This window comes from Oncorhynchus mykiss, chromosome 8 (genome assembly GCF_057628025.1).
Source record: "Oncorhynchus mykiss isolate SJ-2025 chromosome 8, ASM5762802v1, whole genome shotgun sequence".
NCBI lineage: Eukaryota > Metazoa > Chordata > Actinopteri > Salmoniformes > Salmonidae > Oncorhynchus > Oncorhynchus mykiss.
In genome coordinates this window covers 49,845,355-49,864,309 of record NC_143029.1, presented here as the reverse complement: position 1 = coordinate 49,864,309, position 18,955 = coordinate 49,845,355, and the positions used below count along the sequence as shown (strand labels likewise).

The 18,955-nt window shown below is 41.0% G+C and overlaps 1 protein-coding gene across 5 annotated transcripts in view; it reads right to left on the bottom strand.

The window, feature by feature from the left end:
• tnk2b (tyrosine kinase, non-receptor, 2b) overlaps window positions 1-18,955 on the bottom strand; it is a 173,447-nt gene that overhangs the window by 91,007 nt on the left and 63,485 nt on the right. For 2 of the 5 annotated variants that reach the window (XM_090181790.1, XM_021612733.3), the window contains exon 1: window positions 17,434-18,649. The exons of the other annotated variants lie outside the window; for them this stretch is intronic. In XM_090181790.1, coding sequence (XP_090037916.1) covers window positions 17,434-17,481 — 48 coding nt within the window. In that variant the 5' untranslated portion in view covers window positions 17,482-18,649. Of the gene's footprint in view, window positions 1-17,433; window positions 18,650-18,955 lie in introns of those variants that run through there. 5 annotated transcript variants of the gene reach the window in all.

Genomic DNA, 18,955 nt, shown 5'->3' with positions numbered 1-18,955 from the left:
AAGCAAAGCAGTTCGACACATACAACCACACAGAGTCACACATGGAGTAAAACAAACATACAGTCAATAATACAGTAGAAACAAGTCTATATACAATGTGAACAAATGAGGTGAGATAAGGGAGGTAAAGGCAAAAAAGGCCATGGTGGCAAAGTAAATACAATATAGCAAGTAAAACACTCGAATGGTAAATTTGCAGTGGAAGAATGTGCAAAGTAGAAATAAAAATAATGGTGTGCAAAGGAGCAAAATAAATAAATAAATAAAATAAATACAGTAGGGAAAGAGGTAGTTGTTTGGGCTAAATTATAGATGGGCTATGTACAGGTGCAGTAATCTGTGAGCTGCTCTGACAGCTGGTGCTTAAAGCTAGTGAGGGAGATAAGTGTTTCCAGTTTCAGAGATTTTTGTAGTTCGTTCCAGTCATTGGCAGCAGAGAACTGGAAAGAGAGGCGGCCAAAGAAAGAATTGGTTTTGGGGGTGACCAGAGAGATATAACTGCTGGAGCGCGTGCTACGGGTGGGTGATGCTATGGTGACCAGCGAGCTGAGATAAGGCGGGGCTTTACCTAGCAGGGTCTTGTAACTGACATGGAGCCAGTGGGTTTGGCGACGAGTATGAAGCGAGGGCCAGCCAACGAGAGTGCACAGGTCGCAATGGTGGGTAGTATATGGGGCTTTGGTGACAAAACAGATGGCACTGTGATAGACTGCATCCAATTTGTTGAGTGGGGTATTGGAGGCTATTTTGTAAATGACATTGCCGAAGTCGAGGATTGGTAGGATGGTCAGTTTTACAAGGGTATGTTTGGCAGCATGAGTGAAGGATGCTTTGTTGCGACATAGGAAGCCAATTCTAGATTTAACTTTGTATTGGAGATGTTTGATGTGGGTCTGGAAGGAGAGTTACAGTCTAACCAGACACCTAGGTATTTGTAGTTGTCCACGTATTCTAAGTCAGAGCCGTCCAGAGTAGTGATGTTGGACAGGCGGGAAGGTGCAGGCAGCGATCGGTTGAAGAGCATGCATTTAGTTTTACTTGTATTTAAGAGCAATTGGAGGCCACGGAAGGAGAGTTGTATGGCATTGAAGCTTGCCTGGAGGGTTGTTAACAGTGTCCAAAGAAGGGCCAGAAGTATACAGAATGGTATCATCTGCATAGAGATGGATCAGAGACTCACCAGCAGCAAGAACGACATCATTGATGTATACAGAGAAGAGAGTCGGTCCAAGAATTGAACCCTGTGGCACCCCCATAGAGACTGCCAGAGGTCCGGACAACAGACACTCCGATTTGACACACTGAACTCTATCAGAGAAGTAGTTGGTGAACCAGGCGAGCCAATCATTTGAGAAACCAAGGCTGTCGAGTCTGCCGATAAGGATGTGGTGATTGACAGAGTCGAAAGCCTTGGCCAGATCAATTAATACAGCTGCACAGTAATGTTTCTTATCGAAACCAGATTGCATAGCAGAGAGTGAATGGTGAGATTCGAAATGGTCGGTAATCTGTTTGTTGACTTGGCTTGCAAAGACCTTAGACCATATGTCAAACTGCTATGGAATGAAAGTCCTGGTTCAGTACTACTCCACAATGAACCACAGCCAGAGGATGGGTACATTACACCCAGTGGGCAGACATGATATTTCTGGTTGAAATCTGGTCCGGATGTCTTATAACCAGATCACAACGTCTTCTTCATGACGTCTTTTTGACTTGATAACAAATATATGTCTTATTTTGGTTGAAATCTGTTTGACCTACTGACCAGTTTTCAAAATGGTACTCAATCAATAGACACCAATCTATATAAACATGTGCATAGTGTTTGTAGGACATGCACCCATTACATATACAGTAAGACACTAGCACCATTATAAATTGTTAAAATTTGAGTAATATTCCTTTTCAGCAGGGTTTGCATGATTCAGCAAACAGCTGACAGAGACCACCAAAGCGGGTTAGGGTCTCATGGCATACAGTGCCAAAAGAAAGTATTCACAGCCCTGGTCTTTTTCCACATTTTCTTGTGGTACAGCCTGAATTTAAAATGGATAAAATTGAGGTTGTGCATGACTGGCCTACACACAATAGCCCATCATGTCAAAGTGGAATTCTGTTTTTACACATTTTTACAAATTGCTAAATGTAAAAGCTGAAATGTCGAGTCAATAAGTACTCCTTTTGATATGGCATTCTTTTTTAATAATGACCTCGTCTCTTTACCCCACACATACAGATAATTGTAAGGTCCCTCATTCAAGCAGTACATTTCAAAGCGCAGGTTCAACCACAAAGACCAGGGAGGTTTTCAATGACTCACAAAGAAGGACACCCATTGGTAGATGGGTAAAAAAAAAAGCAGACATTAACCTCTCTGGGGTAGGGGGCAGTATTTTGAAGTTTGGATGACAAACGTGCCGAAAGTTATCTGCCTGTTACTCAGGCCCAGAAGCTAGGATATGCATGGTAGTATTGGATAGAAAACACTCTGACGTTTCTAAAACTGTTAAAACAATGTCTGAGTATAACAGAACTGCTATGGCAGGTGAAACCCCGAGGACAAACCATCCCCCAAAAAAAAAAGATTTCAGCCTACCACCATTTCCAATGGCTGTCATGTTAATTAGAGAGGCGAAAACCTCCCAGGTTGCAGTTCCTAGGGCTTCCACTAGATGTCAACAGTCTTCAAAAAGAGTTTCAGGCTTGTTTTTGGAAAAAAAATAGTTTTTCTAATTGGCTCCCATTTTGGCTGAAGTGTTTCATTGCGCGTGGATGAGAATGCGCTCTTTGTTGTTTATCTCCGGTAAAGACAATAAAGATTCTCCGTCTTAAATGTTATTGTTTATTTACGTATTAGGGTACCGGAGGTTTGATTATAAACATTGTTTGAGTTGTGTGGAGAAGTTTATTGGTAACGTTTGGGATTCATTTTGTATGCGTTTTGAAGGAGGGAAACAGGTGGATTATTGAATGAAGTGCACCAGCTAAACTGAGTTTTTGGGTATATAAAGAAGGACTTTGTCGAACAAAAGGACCATTTATGACCTTTTGGAGTGCCAACAGAAGAAGATCTTCATAGGTAAGGCATTTATTTTATCGCTATTTCTGACTTTCGTGGTGCACCAGCCTGGTTGAAAAAAAATGTCATGCCTTTCTATGCGGGGCACTGTCCCCAGATAATCGCATGGTGTGCTTTCGCCGTAAAGCCTTTTTGAAAGCGGCTGGATTAACAAGAAGTTAAGCTTTATTTTGATGTATGACACTTGTATTTTCATGAATTCTATCATTTGAATTCTGCGCTCTGCAATTTCACTGGAAGTTGTCGAGATGGGATGCTACCGTCCCACCTGCCCGTAACAAGTTAAATATCCCTTTGAGGATGGTGAAGTTATTAATTACACTTTGGATGGTGTATCAATACACCCAGTCACTACAAAGATACAGGCGTCCTTCCTAACTCAGTTGCTGGAGAGGATGGAAAACACTCAGGAATTTCAACATGAGGCCAATGGTGATTTTAAAACAGTTATGGAGTTTAATTGCCGTCATAAGAGAACTGAGGATGGGTCAACAACATTGTAGTTACTCCACAATACTAACTTAATTGACAGAGTGAATTTACAGAATATAAATATGCCAACACATGCATCCTGTTTGCAATAAGGCACTAAAGTAGAACTGCAAAACAAAAAATGTGGCAAAGAAATTAACTTTATGTCCTGAATAAAAATCCAACACAACATAGAGTACCACTCTTCAAATGTTCAAGCATGGCGGTGGCTGCATCATGCTATGGGTATGCCTGTCAATGGCAAGGACCATGGAGTTTTGTTAGGGGGAAAAAAACAGAAGAGCTAAGCACAAGCAAAATCCAAGAGAAAAACCTGGTTGAGTCTGCTTTCCATCCAACACTGCGAGACAAACTCACTATTTAGTAAGACCATAATCTTAAACACATGGCCAAATATACACTGGAGTTTCTTACCAAGACAGCATTGAATGTTCCTGAGTGGGTTAGCTACAGTTTTGACTTAAATTTGCTTGAATTGGCAAGGCATCACAACCAACTCGACGGAGCGCAAAGAATTTTAAAAAGACTACGTGACCGCCTTATTCTAAAATGGGTTAAAACATTTTTTTTAAATCCCATCATTCTTCACACTATACCCCACCTCAGGGAGGTGATCAAGAACCCGATGGTCACTCTGCCAGAGCTCCAGAGTTCCTCTGTGGAGATAGTAGAACCTGTCAGAAGGACAACCATTTCTGTAGCACTCCACCAATCACGCTTGTATGGTAGTGGACAAACGGAAGCCACATGACAGCCCACTTGGAGTTTGCCAAAAGACATCCTAAGGACTCTCAGACCATGAGAAACAAGACTCTCTGGTCTGATGAAACCACAATTGAACTCTTTGGCCTGAATGCCAAGCGTCACGTATGGAGGAAACCTGACACCATCCCGACAGTTAAGAATGGTGGTGGCAGCATCATGCTGTGGGGATGTTTTTCAGCAGCAGGGACTTGGAGACTAGTCAGGATTGAGGGAAAGTCGAACGGGGAAAAGTACAGAGACCCTTGATGAAAACCTGCTCCAGAGTGCTCAGGACCTCAGACTGGCGCAAAGGTTCACCTTCCAATAGGACAACGACACTAAGCACACAGCAAAGACAATGCAGGAATGGCTTCGGGACAAGTCTCTGAATGTCCTTGAGTGGCCCAGCCAGAGCACTGACCTGAACCCGATCGAACACCTCTGGAGAGACCTGAAAAATAGCTGTGAGGCGATGCTCCCCATCCAACCTGAAGGAGTTTGAGAGGATCTGCAGAGAAGAATGGGAGAAACTCTCCAAATACAGGTGTGCCAAACTTGTAACATTATACAGTGGTCGCTCCACTAAAAGTTTACGGTTATGCTGCGGGACTTAGAGGTAACTTGTGGTTTAGTACGGTACCCTGCATCACCACTTGATTGCTCCAGACCAGCGCAAGGGGGAGTAAGAGCACTGATTATGCTTTTGGGTCCTACTGTGTCTCTGACAATGAATGGGCGACATAAACCTAAATAGAAACTAATAATTGTGCACAACTTCATTATTACTTACTAAAACTGTTGTTACACTAAGGTTTTTATTATTTTATTGGGATTATTTTGCTCTTACTATAGTACTGTAGGCCACTCCCGAACGGTCACATGGTACAGCGCCTGCAATGCAAGCTGTGTTGCTACAGAGGCTGCTCCAATACCCGTGCCGGCCTCGACTGGTAGACCCATGAGATGACTGTAGGTTTTTGGTTTCTCTCCCTCTAAAAACATAAATAAATAATTATAAATAACAAACAGGCTTTATTTACAAATTAATAACAATGTCTCACCCAATGTTCAAGAATGGCCTTTTCATTTTACGTTATTTGAAAATGAAATCTCCAAAATTGTTATTTTTTAAACAAAGTGATTATTAATTTAGAATTATGCAAAAACCTGTTGTGCATAGAAGCCGTGCATAGAAGATCGACCTAGCTCATGGAGAAGGGAGGAGGAAAGGGGAGGGGGGGTGGACCCCCACCCCCCCCACACTGGCAATACTTTAATGGGCATTGCACTAATAAGGGCGCTGACTAGGGAAACGTTAACGCTGTTCTGTTCTTAGTGCCAGTCTGCACGTTCAAACTAAAACGTAACTTTAATATTAATAAAATTAATGAATCCACTATTGAAGGCTATCAAATGCTTCTCAAAGATGCCTTCTTGTGGTCAAACTAGCATGAATGGTACCAGTGGTTCACACTTAAATAACTGGCCATAGAATTCTGCGGTACCATTCAAGCTGCGCCGCAGTATGCTGCAAATTTTAAAGGACGAACCACTGTACTCAAGAAGACCCGACCGAGGCTGTAATAGCTTACAAAAGGTGCTTCAACAAAGTACTGAGTAAGGGATCTGAATCCTTATGTAAATGTAATATCAGTTTTATATTTTGTAATAAATTTGCTCCAATAACCTATTTTTGCTTTGTCATTATGGGGTATTTTGTGTAGATTGATGAGGGGAAAAAAAAGATTTAATTCATTTCAGAATAAGGCTGTAAAATAAAATGTGGAAAAAGGTAAAGGGGTCTGAATACTTTCCGAATGCACTGTATTGTACAATACACGTGTGCAAAGCAACAAAGGTAATACTTATGTAAATGAGATTTGCACACGTTTTCACTGTCATTATGGAGTATTCAGAGGGGCAACATAGTCAATGTAGTTGCTAAGTTAAGTCTAACTTTGTGACAACCTTAGGTAATGGCTAATCATAATTCATCTCAGTCTTTACAGTTCCTGAAGCATGTCAACGACCTGATGCATGGCCTGTACAGCAGTGCTTGGCCACCCACTCAGTTACCAGTGATCTATTCTGCTACCTCGCAGGGAAAGGAAAGAGCAGAACAACCCCTTCCTAAACCCATAGTCATTGACAGTACGTTGTGTGTGCAAAATGTTATTTTCCTCTTTGATGCTCTGTATTGATTCCTAATAACCAGCTTGGTAAGAGCTATGGTTTGTACTAGCTATCCTGATGAGCATTTAAACAATTCTCTACATTAAGTGAGTGAGACTGGATTCTCCAAGATACACGCTATTCAGCTGCCCATGATTGCCCGATCTTATTGTAAGTAGATCCAATTGAAATAGCACCGCTTCTAAATAATATAAGCTGTAAAGCAAATAAAAACCTATTTAACTCGCCTTGATTTTCAGGTGCAAAACCCTTGTCCTGATTCAAAAGGCACCTTCCTTGGTGAGCCACGTAAAGTTTTCCCCTTTCCCTCTTGATCATTCTTCCTGTCGCTCACTCAAACACGTGCACAGTTGCAGAGAAGAAGAACATATTTTCCAATTACACCCATTTCTAACCATGTTTGTTGCAGGAATGATATGACAGATCACTTTTGAAGAATATCATATTTTATTGTCTCATTACACATACTTTCTTTTCTAAGACTGCCATGCTGTCCTCAATTGGGGGAACCTTTGTTTGGGACAATGTCCTCAGGAATATTGAGCGGTGTGTTAACAAAACGTTTTTTGATTATTAGATGTATTAGGATTAAGCAAAACATTAGCATTTACTACTGTCTAATTTTGATACCCTTTCTTAAAATGTTTCAGATTGATAACCAATGAATTAGTCTCCCACTTCAACATGAAGTGACAGAAGAATAACATGCCTTTGCTACCACTAGTGTGTGCTCCATGACATAGACAATGAGAAATGTGTAGTAGATTCTGACTGTTAAAGATATATTTTACTATTCTGTCGTGTCCTGCATGTCCACATTATCCCAATCGTAAATGTATTTTTATGCTTACAGTAAGTGCCATGAAAAGCCAGAAAATGTGTTGCAGGCCCTCTGGAATGTCCTAAAATATGCCCCTGACCGCCGCGTTGGAGGAGGACGCAAAGTATGTATATCAGCAAGTTGCTCTTTTTTGAAGACAAGCTCTAACTTCCACAAACTACAACTAATACCATGGAAAAACATTTAGCAGCTGAGTCCAAAGTTTATTCAGGAATGTCCTTTTCTAGTTCTTTTAAAATCTCTAATTGATAAAGTTGTAATGCGCTGATTCTCTTCACTGCAGATCTGACCCATCACACCACTCTTCAAGAAGGCAACTACGCTCCAGATCGTCTTCTGTGCTCAGAGGTCCTTCATGAGGATCTACCCCATCCCATCACTCCTATAAATCATTAATACAATTAAAATAATCTGTATCCCAGTCTTTCTATGCCTGCAATGTCTGTGGGTGAATTATGAGAATAATATATATATATTTTTTAATAGCTGTATGCAGATGTGATTTTTTTTTTAATGTAGATTTGTTTTTGTCGTTGCCTGATATATTTACATGTAAGAATATGTTGCAGATTAATCACAGTTTCAACTCTACCTGGGCAGATGGCAGAACGTGTGTATGGCGTCGTTTTGCTGATGTCAACATTGTGAACAGAGTGCCCCATGGCGGTGGCGGTGGTGTTATGGAACGGACAGGCATAAAGACAAGGAACACAACGTAATTTCATCGACGGCAATTTGAATTCACAGAGATACCGTGACGAGATTGTTGTGCCATTCATCCACCACCATCACTGCATGTTTCAGCATGATAATGCATGGTCCCATGTCGCAAGAATCTGTACACAATTCCTGGAAGCTGACATTTTTCCAGTTCTTCCATGGCCTGCAAACTCACCATTGAGCACGCTAGGGATGCTTTGGATCGACATGTACAACAGCGTGTTCAAGTTCCCTCCAATATCCAGCAACTTCGCATAGCCAATGAAGAGTGGGACAACATTCCACAGGCCACAATCAACAGATACCGACTGGTTTTCTGATCCACTCCCCTACTTTTTTTTTTAAAGGTATCTGTGACCAACAGATGCATATCTGTATCCCCAGTCATGTGAAATCCATAAATTAGGGCCTTATGAATGTATTTCAATTGAGTGAAATCCTTATTTGAACTGTAACTCAGTAAAATCTTTAAAAATTGTTGCATGTTGAATTTACATTTTTGTTTAGTGTAAATCACCTTAAAGTTGGATTGAAAAAAATATCACCACTGAGCAAGCAGCAGGGGTGAAATAGGCCATTAGCCTTTCAATTTGCATAAAATATCAGACAATTACAATAATATAATGTATTATTAGTGGGTCCCATGAATTTTCCAAATTTAGACTACCAGTAAGGTAGGCTTGAAATTAAAAAGTGTCATTACACAATTGATCAAAGTGCCTAGTTGATGTAGGCTATTCAATGAAGTCAATTCCTTTTTAGCAATACTATTCTGTCCAAGAACGCAAATTGAATGATAACCCATCCTAATATAGATAGTTGCAATTTCATCTGACAATGCAGATCACATTGGCACGAATTGACATCGTATCAGTCTGGTAATGAGATTTCGGAGGGTCCCCATTTATTATTACTGACGAAAGAAAATGGACTGAAACAGGTCATTATGCTCATTTTCCTTTGCAATGCAGAATGTTTTAAAACATTTTCTGTTGTGTATTCTCTACTGAATATGACGACCCTGATCAAACTAGGCAGGACGGCATTGTCACGGTTTTCTTCCGTTGAAGGAGAGGAGGACCAAAATGCAGCGTGGTAAGTGTCCATAGTTGTTTTTAATGAATAAACCGAAACACTACAAAACAATAAACGAAACGTGAATAACCGAAACAGTACCGTGTGGTGAAACAAACACAGACACGGAAACAATCACCCACAAAGTACCCACAGAATATGACTGCCTAAATATGGTTCCCAATCAGCGACAACGATAGACAGCTGCCTCTAATTGAGAACCAATCTAGGCAACCATAGATATACAATATACCTAGAAAGGAAACAGCCCCATAAACATACAAAACCCCTAGACAAGTTAAAAAACACATACATCACCCATGTCACACCCTGACCTAACCAAAATAACAAGGAAAACAAAGAATACTAAGGTCAGGGTGTGACAGGCATGAATATCTTTAAATGAAACAAGTTGTTTTAAATAGGCTACGTCACACTTACAGGCACCATCATTTCATGGGCACATAATATTAAAACAACACAGATTATGGAGGGTTTTACGCACATACAAACTTTTCACAGTAGCTAGACAAAGTCCAATATAAAGAGAAAGGGAGAATGTCCACTCAGCATTATACTGCTCCGAAATAGGCTTGTTTTATGAACATAAATCGGAACTATCTTACAGATCAGATTGCATCCAGACATCTCCAGAAGTTCAAGCGTGCCACGGACATTATCACCATCAAACCAGGAAGGTAAATCATTTTAATAAATTTGGTTGCAATATAGTTAAAATGAAAAACAAGCAATCATGTAAAATGTAATGATATAAAATCGGCAAGATAAAAATACAAATTGCTGTTGAACCAGCCTTCAATATAGTAGGTGAACTTGGGTTCTACATCATAGAGGGGGTTTTACACACGTCAAAAACAGGACCTGCCTACAATCCATAGATAAAAAGGGAATGTCAGCTCACTATTTTATTCCTCTCAAACTTGACATTTTAATAAAGATTTGGTGATTAATATTTATTTTCAAGCGGTCTCAGGAGCCAAACCCTTTATCGGCAGTCGACTACTTCATGATTGTATTGGGCAGACAAAAAAAGAGCCTTAATTGAGATGGGAGGCTATGCTTGGTTTTTAATCAAATACAACGAAATGGGAAATAAACTGTTTATGTTTCTAAATACGAAGTATAAAAAGGCACTCAAAGCACATTAGGCTACTCTTGTTCCATGCCCTTATGTGACCCGTTTCAAGAAGCTAGGTGTGTGTCGCACGTCACTACTTCAAAGGAGAGGCATTTGAATGTTTCTAAAAATGTTATCAAGATACATTTGTTCGCAGAAATGCCTTCTGGAAAATGTAAACTTTAATGTGCCTTAATAACAAACTTGTATGCCATCTGTAAATACAATTACAATTGATAAATTACGAGCCTAGTTGGCTAGCCACGGAAAAATACAACTTTCCCACTAGTCGTGATTGACTGAGATAATGTGTGGGCTGGACATGCCGAGAGATGAGTTTGGATTGGTCTGCCATATAGCACGCTTCTGTCTATTTGAGCTGGTCAGTATGTACAGTGCCTTGCGAAAGTATTCGGCCCCATTGAACTTTGCGACCTTTTGCCACATTTCAGGCTTCAAACATGAAGATATAAAACTGTATTTTTTTGTGAAGAATCAACAACAAGTGGGACACAATCATGTAGTGGAACGACATTTATTGTATATTTCAAACTTTTTTAACAAATCAAAAACTGAAAAATTGGGCGTGCAAAATTATTCAGCGCCTTTACTTTCAGTGCAGCAAACTCTCTCCAGAAGTTCAGTGAGGATCTCTGAATGATCCAATGTTGACCTAAATGACTAATGATGATAAATACAATCCACCTGTGTGTAATCAAGTCTCTGTATAAATGCACCTGCACTGTGATAGTCTCAGAGGTCCGTTAAAAGCGCAGAGAGCATCATGAAGAACAAGGAACACACCAGGCAGGTCCGAGATACTGTTGTGAAGAAGTTTAAAGCCGGATTTGGATACAAAATATTTCCCAAGCTTTAAACATCCCAAGGAGCACTGTGCAAGCGATAATATTGAAATGGAAGGAGTATCAGACCACTGCAAATCTACCAAGACCTGGCTGTCCCTCTAAACTGTCAGCTCATACAAGGAGAAGACTGATCAGAGATGCAGCCAAGAGGCCCATGATCAATCTGGATGAAATAAAAAGTGTTGTTTAAAGTTTGCCACAAGCCACCTGGGAGATACACCAAACATGTGGAAGAAGGTGCTCTGGTCAGATGAAACCAAAATTGAACTTTTTGGCAACAATGCAAGATGTTATGTTTGGCGTAAAAGCAACACAGCTCATCACCCTGAACACACCATCCCCACTGTCAAACATGTGGTGGCAGCATCATGGTTTGGGCCTGCTTTTCTTCAGCAGGGACAGGGAAGATGGTTAAAATTGATGGGAAGATGGATGGAGCCAAATACAGGACCATTCTGGAAGAAAACCTGATGGAGTCTGCAAAAGACCTGAGACTGGGACGGAGATTTGTCTTCCAACAAGACAGTGATCCAAAACATAAAGCAAAATCTACAATGGAATGGTTCAAAAATAAACATATCCAGGTGTTAGAATGGCCAAGTCAAAGTCCAGACCTGAATCCAATCGAGAATCTGTGGAAAGAACTGAAAACTGCTGTTCACAAATGCTCTCCATCCAACCTCACTGAGCTCGAGCTGTTTTGCAAGGAGGAATGGGAAAACATTTCAGTCTCTCGATGTGCAAAACTGTTAGACATACCCCAAGCGACTTACAGCTGTAATCGCAGCAAAAGGAGGCGCTACAAAGTATTAACTTAAGGGGGCTGAATAATTTTGCACGCCCAATTTTTCAGTTTTTGATTTGTTAAAAAAGTTTGAAATATCCAATAAATGTCGTTCCACTTCATGATTGTGTCCCACTTGTTGTTGATTCTTCACAAAAAAATACAGTTTTATATCTTTATGTTTGAAGCCTGAAATGTGGCAAAAGGTCGCAAAGTTCAAGGGGGCCGAATACTTTCGCAAGGCACTGTAGGTAATCCTGTCTAACACAACTTTTTTTTCAAAGGTATCGTGTAGTAAAACTGCATTAAGTGGTGCTCTCCACTTTCTGGAGGACCATGTTCTGAAATCAGTGGATTTCGAGTATGTTATCTAATGAAATGGAGAAAACACCCGTCTCCGGATTACATCTTCAAACTAAGGGCAATCATTACATCCGACAGGAGACACGTCCATCCATGAATGATGTATATGGGTAAGATAGTCTAGCTAGCTACATTTCTAGATATTACACATTTCATTTCAAGTTAAAGTGCACTGTTAACTAGCTAGTTAACGTTAGCTGGCTAGCTAACATTACGTGTATAATATTATTATTCGTATTTCAGAGCAATTTGTTTGGCTAGCTATAGCCTAATGTTAGCTAGCTAACATTGAACCTTGTCGGTTAGCTACCTGCAGTATCATCATTAGTTGGGATTATGGTTCATTGTTTACCTAGCTAGCTACATGTCTTAACAAAAGACTCCACTATGCAAGTAACCATTTCGGGTGCATTTGTATATTCAGCCTGGTCATCTACTCTCGTCTGAGCACAGAATAACTTGTGAATTTATGAATGCTCAACACCCGTGGAATATGGCCAATGTCAGTAAACGTTGGCAAAAAAACGTAATTAAATTGTTGCCAGCAGCACAGTTAGTCGCTAACGCTCTGAATAACATGAAAACAGCCTAACCAGCTCTGCTAGGGCGAGTAAAATTGTCAGAGTGGGGTGTTCTCTCATTATGTGTCTGGAAGTAGCTAGCAAGCTAGCCAATGTTAGCCAGTTAACTTAACTTGGGTGCTTGACTGCTGTTGTGAGGTCCAGAACGTTCAGATCAACCCTACTCATTGGCCAGAGCGTCCTGTGTGCGCTCTGAACCTGAAACGCTCTGAATTTACCAAAGGACAATCTGACAGCACAGTTGCAGTCACCAACACTCTGGATTAGAGGTCGACCGATTATGATTTTTCAACGCAGATACCGATACCGATTATTTGAGGAACAAAAAAAGCCGATACCGATTAATCAGCAGATTTTTTGAAATAATGACAATTACAACAATACTGAATGAACACTTATTTTAACCTAATATAATACATCAATAAAATCAATTTAGCCTCAAATAAATAATGAAACATGTTCAATTTGGTTTAAATAATGCAAAAACAAAGTGTTGGAGAAGAAAGTAAAAGTGCAATATGTGCCATGTAAGAAAGCTAACGTTTAAGTTCCTTGCTCAGAACATGAGAACATATGAAAGCTGGTGGTTCCTTTTAACATGGCTCTTCAATATTCCCAAGTAATAGGTTTTAGGTTGTAGTTATTATAGGACTTTTTCCCTCTATACCATTTGTATTTCATTAACCTTTGACTATTGGATGTTCTTACAGGCACTTTAGTACTGCCAGTGTAACAGTAAAGCTTCCGTCCCTCTCCCAGCTCCTACCTGGGCTTGAACCAGGAACACATTGACAACAGCCACCCTCGAAGCAGCGTTACCCATGCAGAGCAAGGGGAACAACCACTCCAAGTCTCAGAGCGAGTGACGTTTGAAACGCTATTAGCGCGCACCCCGCTAACTAGCTAGCCATTTCACATTGGTTACACCAGCCTAATCTCGGGAGTTGATAGGCTTCAAGTCATAAACAGCTTAATGCTTAAAGCACAACGAAGAGCTGCTGGCAAAACGCACAAAGGTGCTTTTTGAATGAGTGCTTACGAGCCTGCTGGTGCCTACCACCGCTCAGTCAGACTGCTCTATCAAATCCTAGACTTAGTTATAACATAATAACACACAGAAATACGGCTCGTATTTGAATACTGCCTGCTAACCTAGATTTATTTTAGCTAAATATGCAGGTTTAAAAATATACACTTCTGTGTATTGATTTTAAGAAATGCATTGATGTTTATGGTTAGGTACACATTGGAGCAACGACAGTCCTTTTTCGCGAATACGCACTGCATCGATTATATGCAATGCAGGACACGCTAGATAAACTAGTAATATCATCAACCATGTGTAGTTAACTAGTGATTATGATTGATTGATTGTTTTTTATAAGTTTAATGCTAGCTAGCAACTTACCTTGGCTTACTGCATTAGCGTAACAGGCAGACTCCTCGTGGAGTGCAATGTAATCAGGTGGTTAGAGCATTGGACTAGTTAACTGTAAGGTTTCAAGATTGAATCCCCCCGAGCTGACAAGGTAAAAATCTGTCGTTCTGCTCCTGAACGAGGCAGTTAACCCACCGTTCCTAGGCCGTCATAGAAAATAAGAATGTGTTCTTAACTGACTTGCCTAGTAACCTCTCTGGGATATGTGGGACGGTAGCGTCCCACCTGGCAAAAAGCCAGACAAAATGCAGAGCACCAAATTAAAATAAATTACTATAAAAATCAATCTTTCATGAAATCACACATGCAAGATAGCAAATTAAAGCTACACTTGTTGTGAATCCAGCCAACATGTCAGATTTCAAAAAGGCTTTTTGGCTAAAGCAATTGATGCTATTATCTGAGGATAGCACCATAAACAAAGAGAGAAAAGCATATTTCAAACCTGCAGGCGCGACACAAAACGCAGAAATAAAAATATAATTCATGCCTTGCCTTTAACGAGCTTCTTTTGTTGGCACTCCAATATGTCCCATAAACATCACAATGGTCCCTTTGTTCGATTAATTCCGTCGATATATATCCAAATTGTCAATTTATTTGGCGTGTTTGATCCAGAAAAACACTGGTTCTAACTTGCGCAACGTGACTACAAAATATCTCAAAAGTTACCTGTAAACTTTGCCAAAACATTTCAAACTACTTTTGTAATACAACTTTAGGTATTTTTTAACGTAAATAATCAATAAAATTGAAGACGGGATGATCTGTGTTCAATACAGGAGGAAAACAAACTGCAGCATGCTTTCTGGTCACATGCCTCTATCTAACAGTACATTTAAAGTTATCCTCATTCAAGATGGCCGTACTTCTTCATTACACAAAGGAAAAACCTCAACCAATTTCTAAAGACGGTTGACATCCAGTGGAAGCGATAGGAACTGCAAGAAGGTCCCTTAGAAATATGGATCCCAATGAAAACCCATTGAAAAGAGAGTGACCTCAAAAAAAAAAAGAATCTGAATGGTTTGTCCTCGAGGTTTCGCCTGCTAAATAAGTTCTGTTATACTCACAGACATGATTCAAAGAGTTTTAGAAACTTCAGAGTGTTTTCTATCCAAATCTACTACTAATACTATGCATATCTTATCTTCTGGGGATGAGTAGCAGGCATTTGAATTTGGGCATGCATTTCATCCGGACGCGAAAATACTGCCGCGTCACAAAAACGTTAAATAAAGATTAAATAAAGAGGTAAAAAAATATATATAATTTAAATCGGCCAAATCGGTGTCCAAAAATACAGATTTCTGATTGTTATGAAAACTTGAAATCGGCCCTAATTAATCAGCCATTCCGATTAATCGGTCGACCTCTACTCTGGATAACATAACAGCCTAACCAGCTCTGCTAGGGTGAGCAATGTTAGGTGAGCTGTTCTCTCTCACTTAGATATCTGGAAGTAGCTAGCAAGTTAGCTTGGGTGCTTGACTGCTCTTAGTACAGAATGCTTGGATCAACCCTTAAAGAGATGGGTGGGGCATAGGCTTAAGAGGGTGTGAACAATGTTGAATGGGTGTAGAAAAAGAAGGGCTCTCCAGTAGTAGTATCAAAATATTCAAAGGCCATTTCCTCAAAAGTGAGTTTACCAAAGTTGATCAACTTTCAAAGCAGGATTACTTTCCCATTGTTCCTAATTTGTAGTGTATTATATACCATTTTGTAGCTCTGAGTCTCTACCAATGTAAAAAAAAAAAAAAAAAAAAAAAAAAAAAAAAAAACATTCAAATGTTGCTACGTAGGGCCGGATACAGATGGTGGGTCACATATGGGCACTGTGATTCACGGATGGATAGGCTTCGTATCCGCTGTCAAAATTCATGCCATAACCAACAGCGTTACCGCTAAAACCAGCTTTTGGTTGGTCTTAAATATCAGCGCTGCCTGAAATGAGCACTTTGGATCATGTTTTTAAGGACAAACCTCAAACATTTCCACCACACGCATCTCAGCGCAAGCGAGCTAATAGAAGACAGGTAAATTGCCAAACCTGGCTTTAGGGCTGGAAAATGCCAGTGCGCCAGTTTTTACATTACAAAATATCAAACTAACGTGTGTTTGACACGAGCTCCACCTTAAAGCCAGACGGAAATTGAGCCTACAGCCAACCAACCCGAGCACCAACATTCTGGTCAGAGACAACGCACACCTGACTTCTTTGCAAGGTCAATATGTACTTTACATGCCCAGCAAAAAAAAAGAGAAACCAATCGAGGAAAATAGACAAAACACACACGCTGGGTAATGTACAGGTTATGAAAAAACAAAGTCAAAAGACACTTTTCTCCTCAGAAGGCACTCCCTGGCATAGCTAGCTCCTCTTTGGCAACCATAGCCCTCCTCCCCCGACCTAACAGAACAGGCTACTCTGTCAATGCAGAGACTGCATATCACACTAATGAGAAAGGAGGGAAAGAAAATGAGAGAGAAGGATGGATGGAGGACAGAGCAGGGTGTGGGTGAGTCCTATCACGAAGCTCAGTCAGCAGCACTTCATCTATGACCTCATGGTTCTGCATTCAATAACGTAGGCTGGGTGAGTGTGTGACTGGGTCATGAACAGAAGGGTTGAGCAGACACACAGACCATTACAGATAGAGACACAAACAATATAGCTAGCTTAGCCGTAAACATTGCATTTGTTCAACCAATGGGAGAAAAAGGATGGCTATGATTATTCTACCAGATTGGTACCTGGAACACACGCAGCATAAATTGAGTATACACACAGAGGGCACATAACCCTAGTGGAGTGCTTTAAATTCAGACTACAATACAAAGCACTAGACTTGGGCAGATATGAAAAGACAGTAATTTGTTGAATCAGTAGACTTGAAATACCTCGCCCACAATCAAAATAATGACTAATAAATAATAAACTGACTACTTTCAGGTACACCCACAAGAAGAGGACCTGAAAGACACACAGACACATACTTCCTGGCATGTCATAATGCATGCTGCATATTCTACCGATAAATAGCTAGCAGGACAGCAGTACTGTTCGAAAACAAGTGACCATCATTATATGATAGGTGTGGGTGTGAAGGGAACTACCTCCTCGTCATCGCTGGACAGTCGCTGGTACTCGGCTGTCTCTCCCATGTTGAGATCAAATGCCGCCTGTCTGACGGTCAATCTGTCTGTCAGCTCTCCAATTGCCTCAGCCTACCCCTCCAGTATGTGTTTACGTCAACCGATACAGATATTCCTGTTTGTAGTACAGTGTAGGGATTCTTGGGAATAGGGATGTCTCTTTAGTACACCTAGTCCGTCTTGGTTTGAGACACATTCACCAATCCAGTGTGTGTTCTCGTGAACAACAGATGAGGCTATTCCTCTTAGCAGCGGCTGGTCAAAGATATTCCCTTCTTCCTTTCTGTAGACAGAGGCCAATTCCTGGTTTGGGTCGCAGTCAAAAGAGGATGTTGTGGTCAGACAGTCATAACAAGTGACCAAGTTCTTTGGTTAGGTACATTTAGAAGGATAGGAACAAGGTACGAGTGTCCTCTTCACAATGGACATAGGCCATTCCTCTGGGAATGCATTGGCTGGTTGAGTCAGGTTCTGTGGAGGGGTTTCCTATATGCGAATGCAGCAGGTATCAGTTCTTTTGTTGATTTGTGTTGAAGGTAGCCTTTAAGAGAGTAGGTGTCAAAGGGTGACAGATCCCTGTTAATTTCTGTCTCGCCTAGTGGTAATGACCTTCCAGTTCTGCTCTCTCTCCCTTGCACTCCTCCCTCATCCCTCTATCACAGGCTGTCACCGTCTCTCTCACACGCCGCTCCTTCCTTCGTTCTGCCTCAGTGCTGATGCATGCTGCACTCGTTCAGCGATGCACCTCTCTCTCATTATATTATGGTGGCTTTAGAAAACAAGAGGATGTAGAATGAGTCTTTTACCCAAGGGCTGTTTTTTATTTCACTGTTTTTTTCCTCCATCCCTCTTCCCTTGTTTTTGAACAGCTGTCCACTTCGACCAGCAACTTAGCACACACAGAGAGAGACAGAGAGAGGCAGAGAGAGAGAGGCAGAGAGAGAGAGAGAGAGAGAGAGAGAGAGAGAGAGAATCTGGGTGTTTTTTGGTGCCGTTTTCAACGAACTCCCTGATTGCTCCGTTGAAGCCGACAGTTAATCCCTTGTTATTATATTTTTTCTATTTCCTTCAATCCTTTTTTTCCTCACAATGTTTTGGGGGTCCCAGTTGGTCGGTGATTTGGTGAGTGGTCGCCTCCCCACCACCACGGCAATAACAGAACTCCCCCTTCCTGGTCGTCACAGTGATCTCCAGTCAGCGGTGGTCCTGAGAGCAGCAGCCAATGAGGTGGCAGGAGGCCGACGAGGGCGGCGGCAGGCACTGATGAGGAGCACTAATCCTCCCCGGAGAGGGAGATAAACACAGCCACGATGGGTGGTGTGTGTGTGTGCGTAGAAAGCACCTCTCCACTATGGGAGGGGAGGGAGAGGACATCTGGAGGCTAGCTGAGCAGACATCTGGATGAAGGGGGTAGTAGAGCAAGAACGAACGTGAAAAGAATTAGAACAAGAAGCAGAAACAGCTTCTGCACGCCCACTGATTC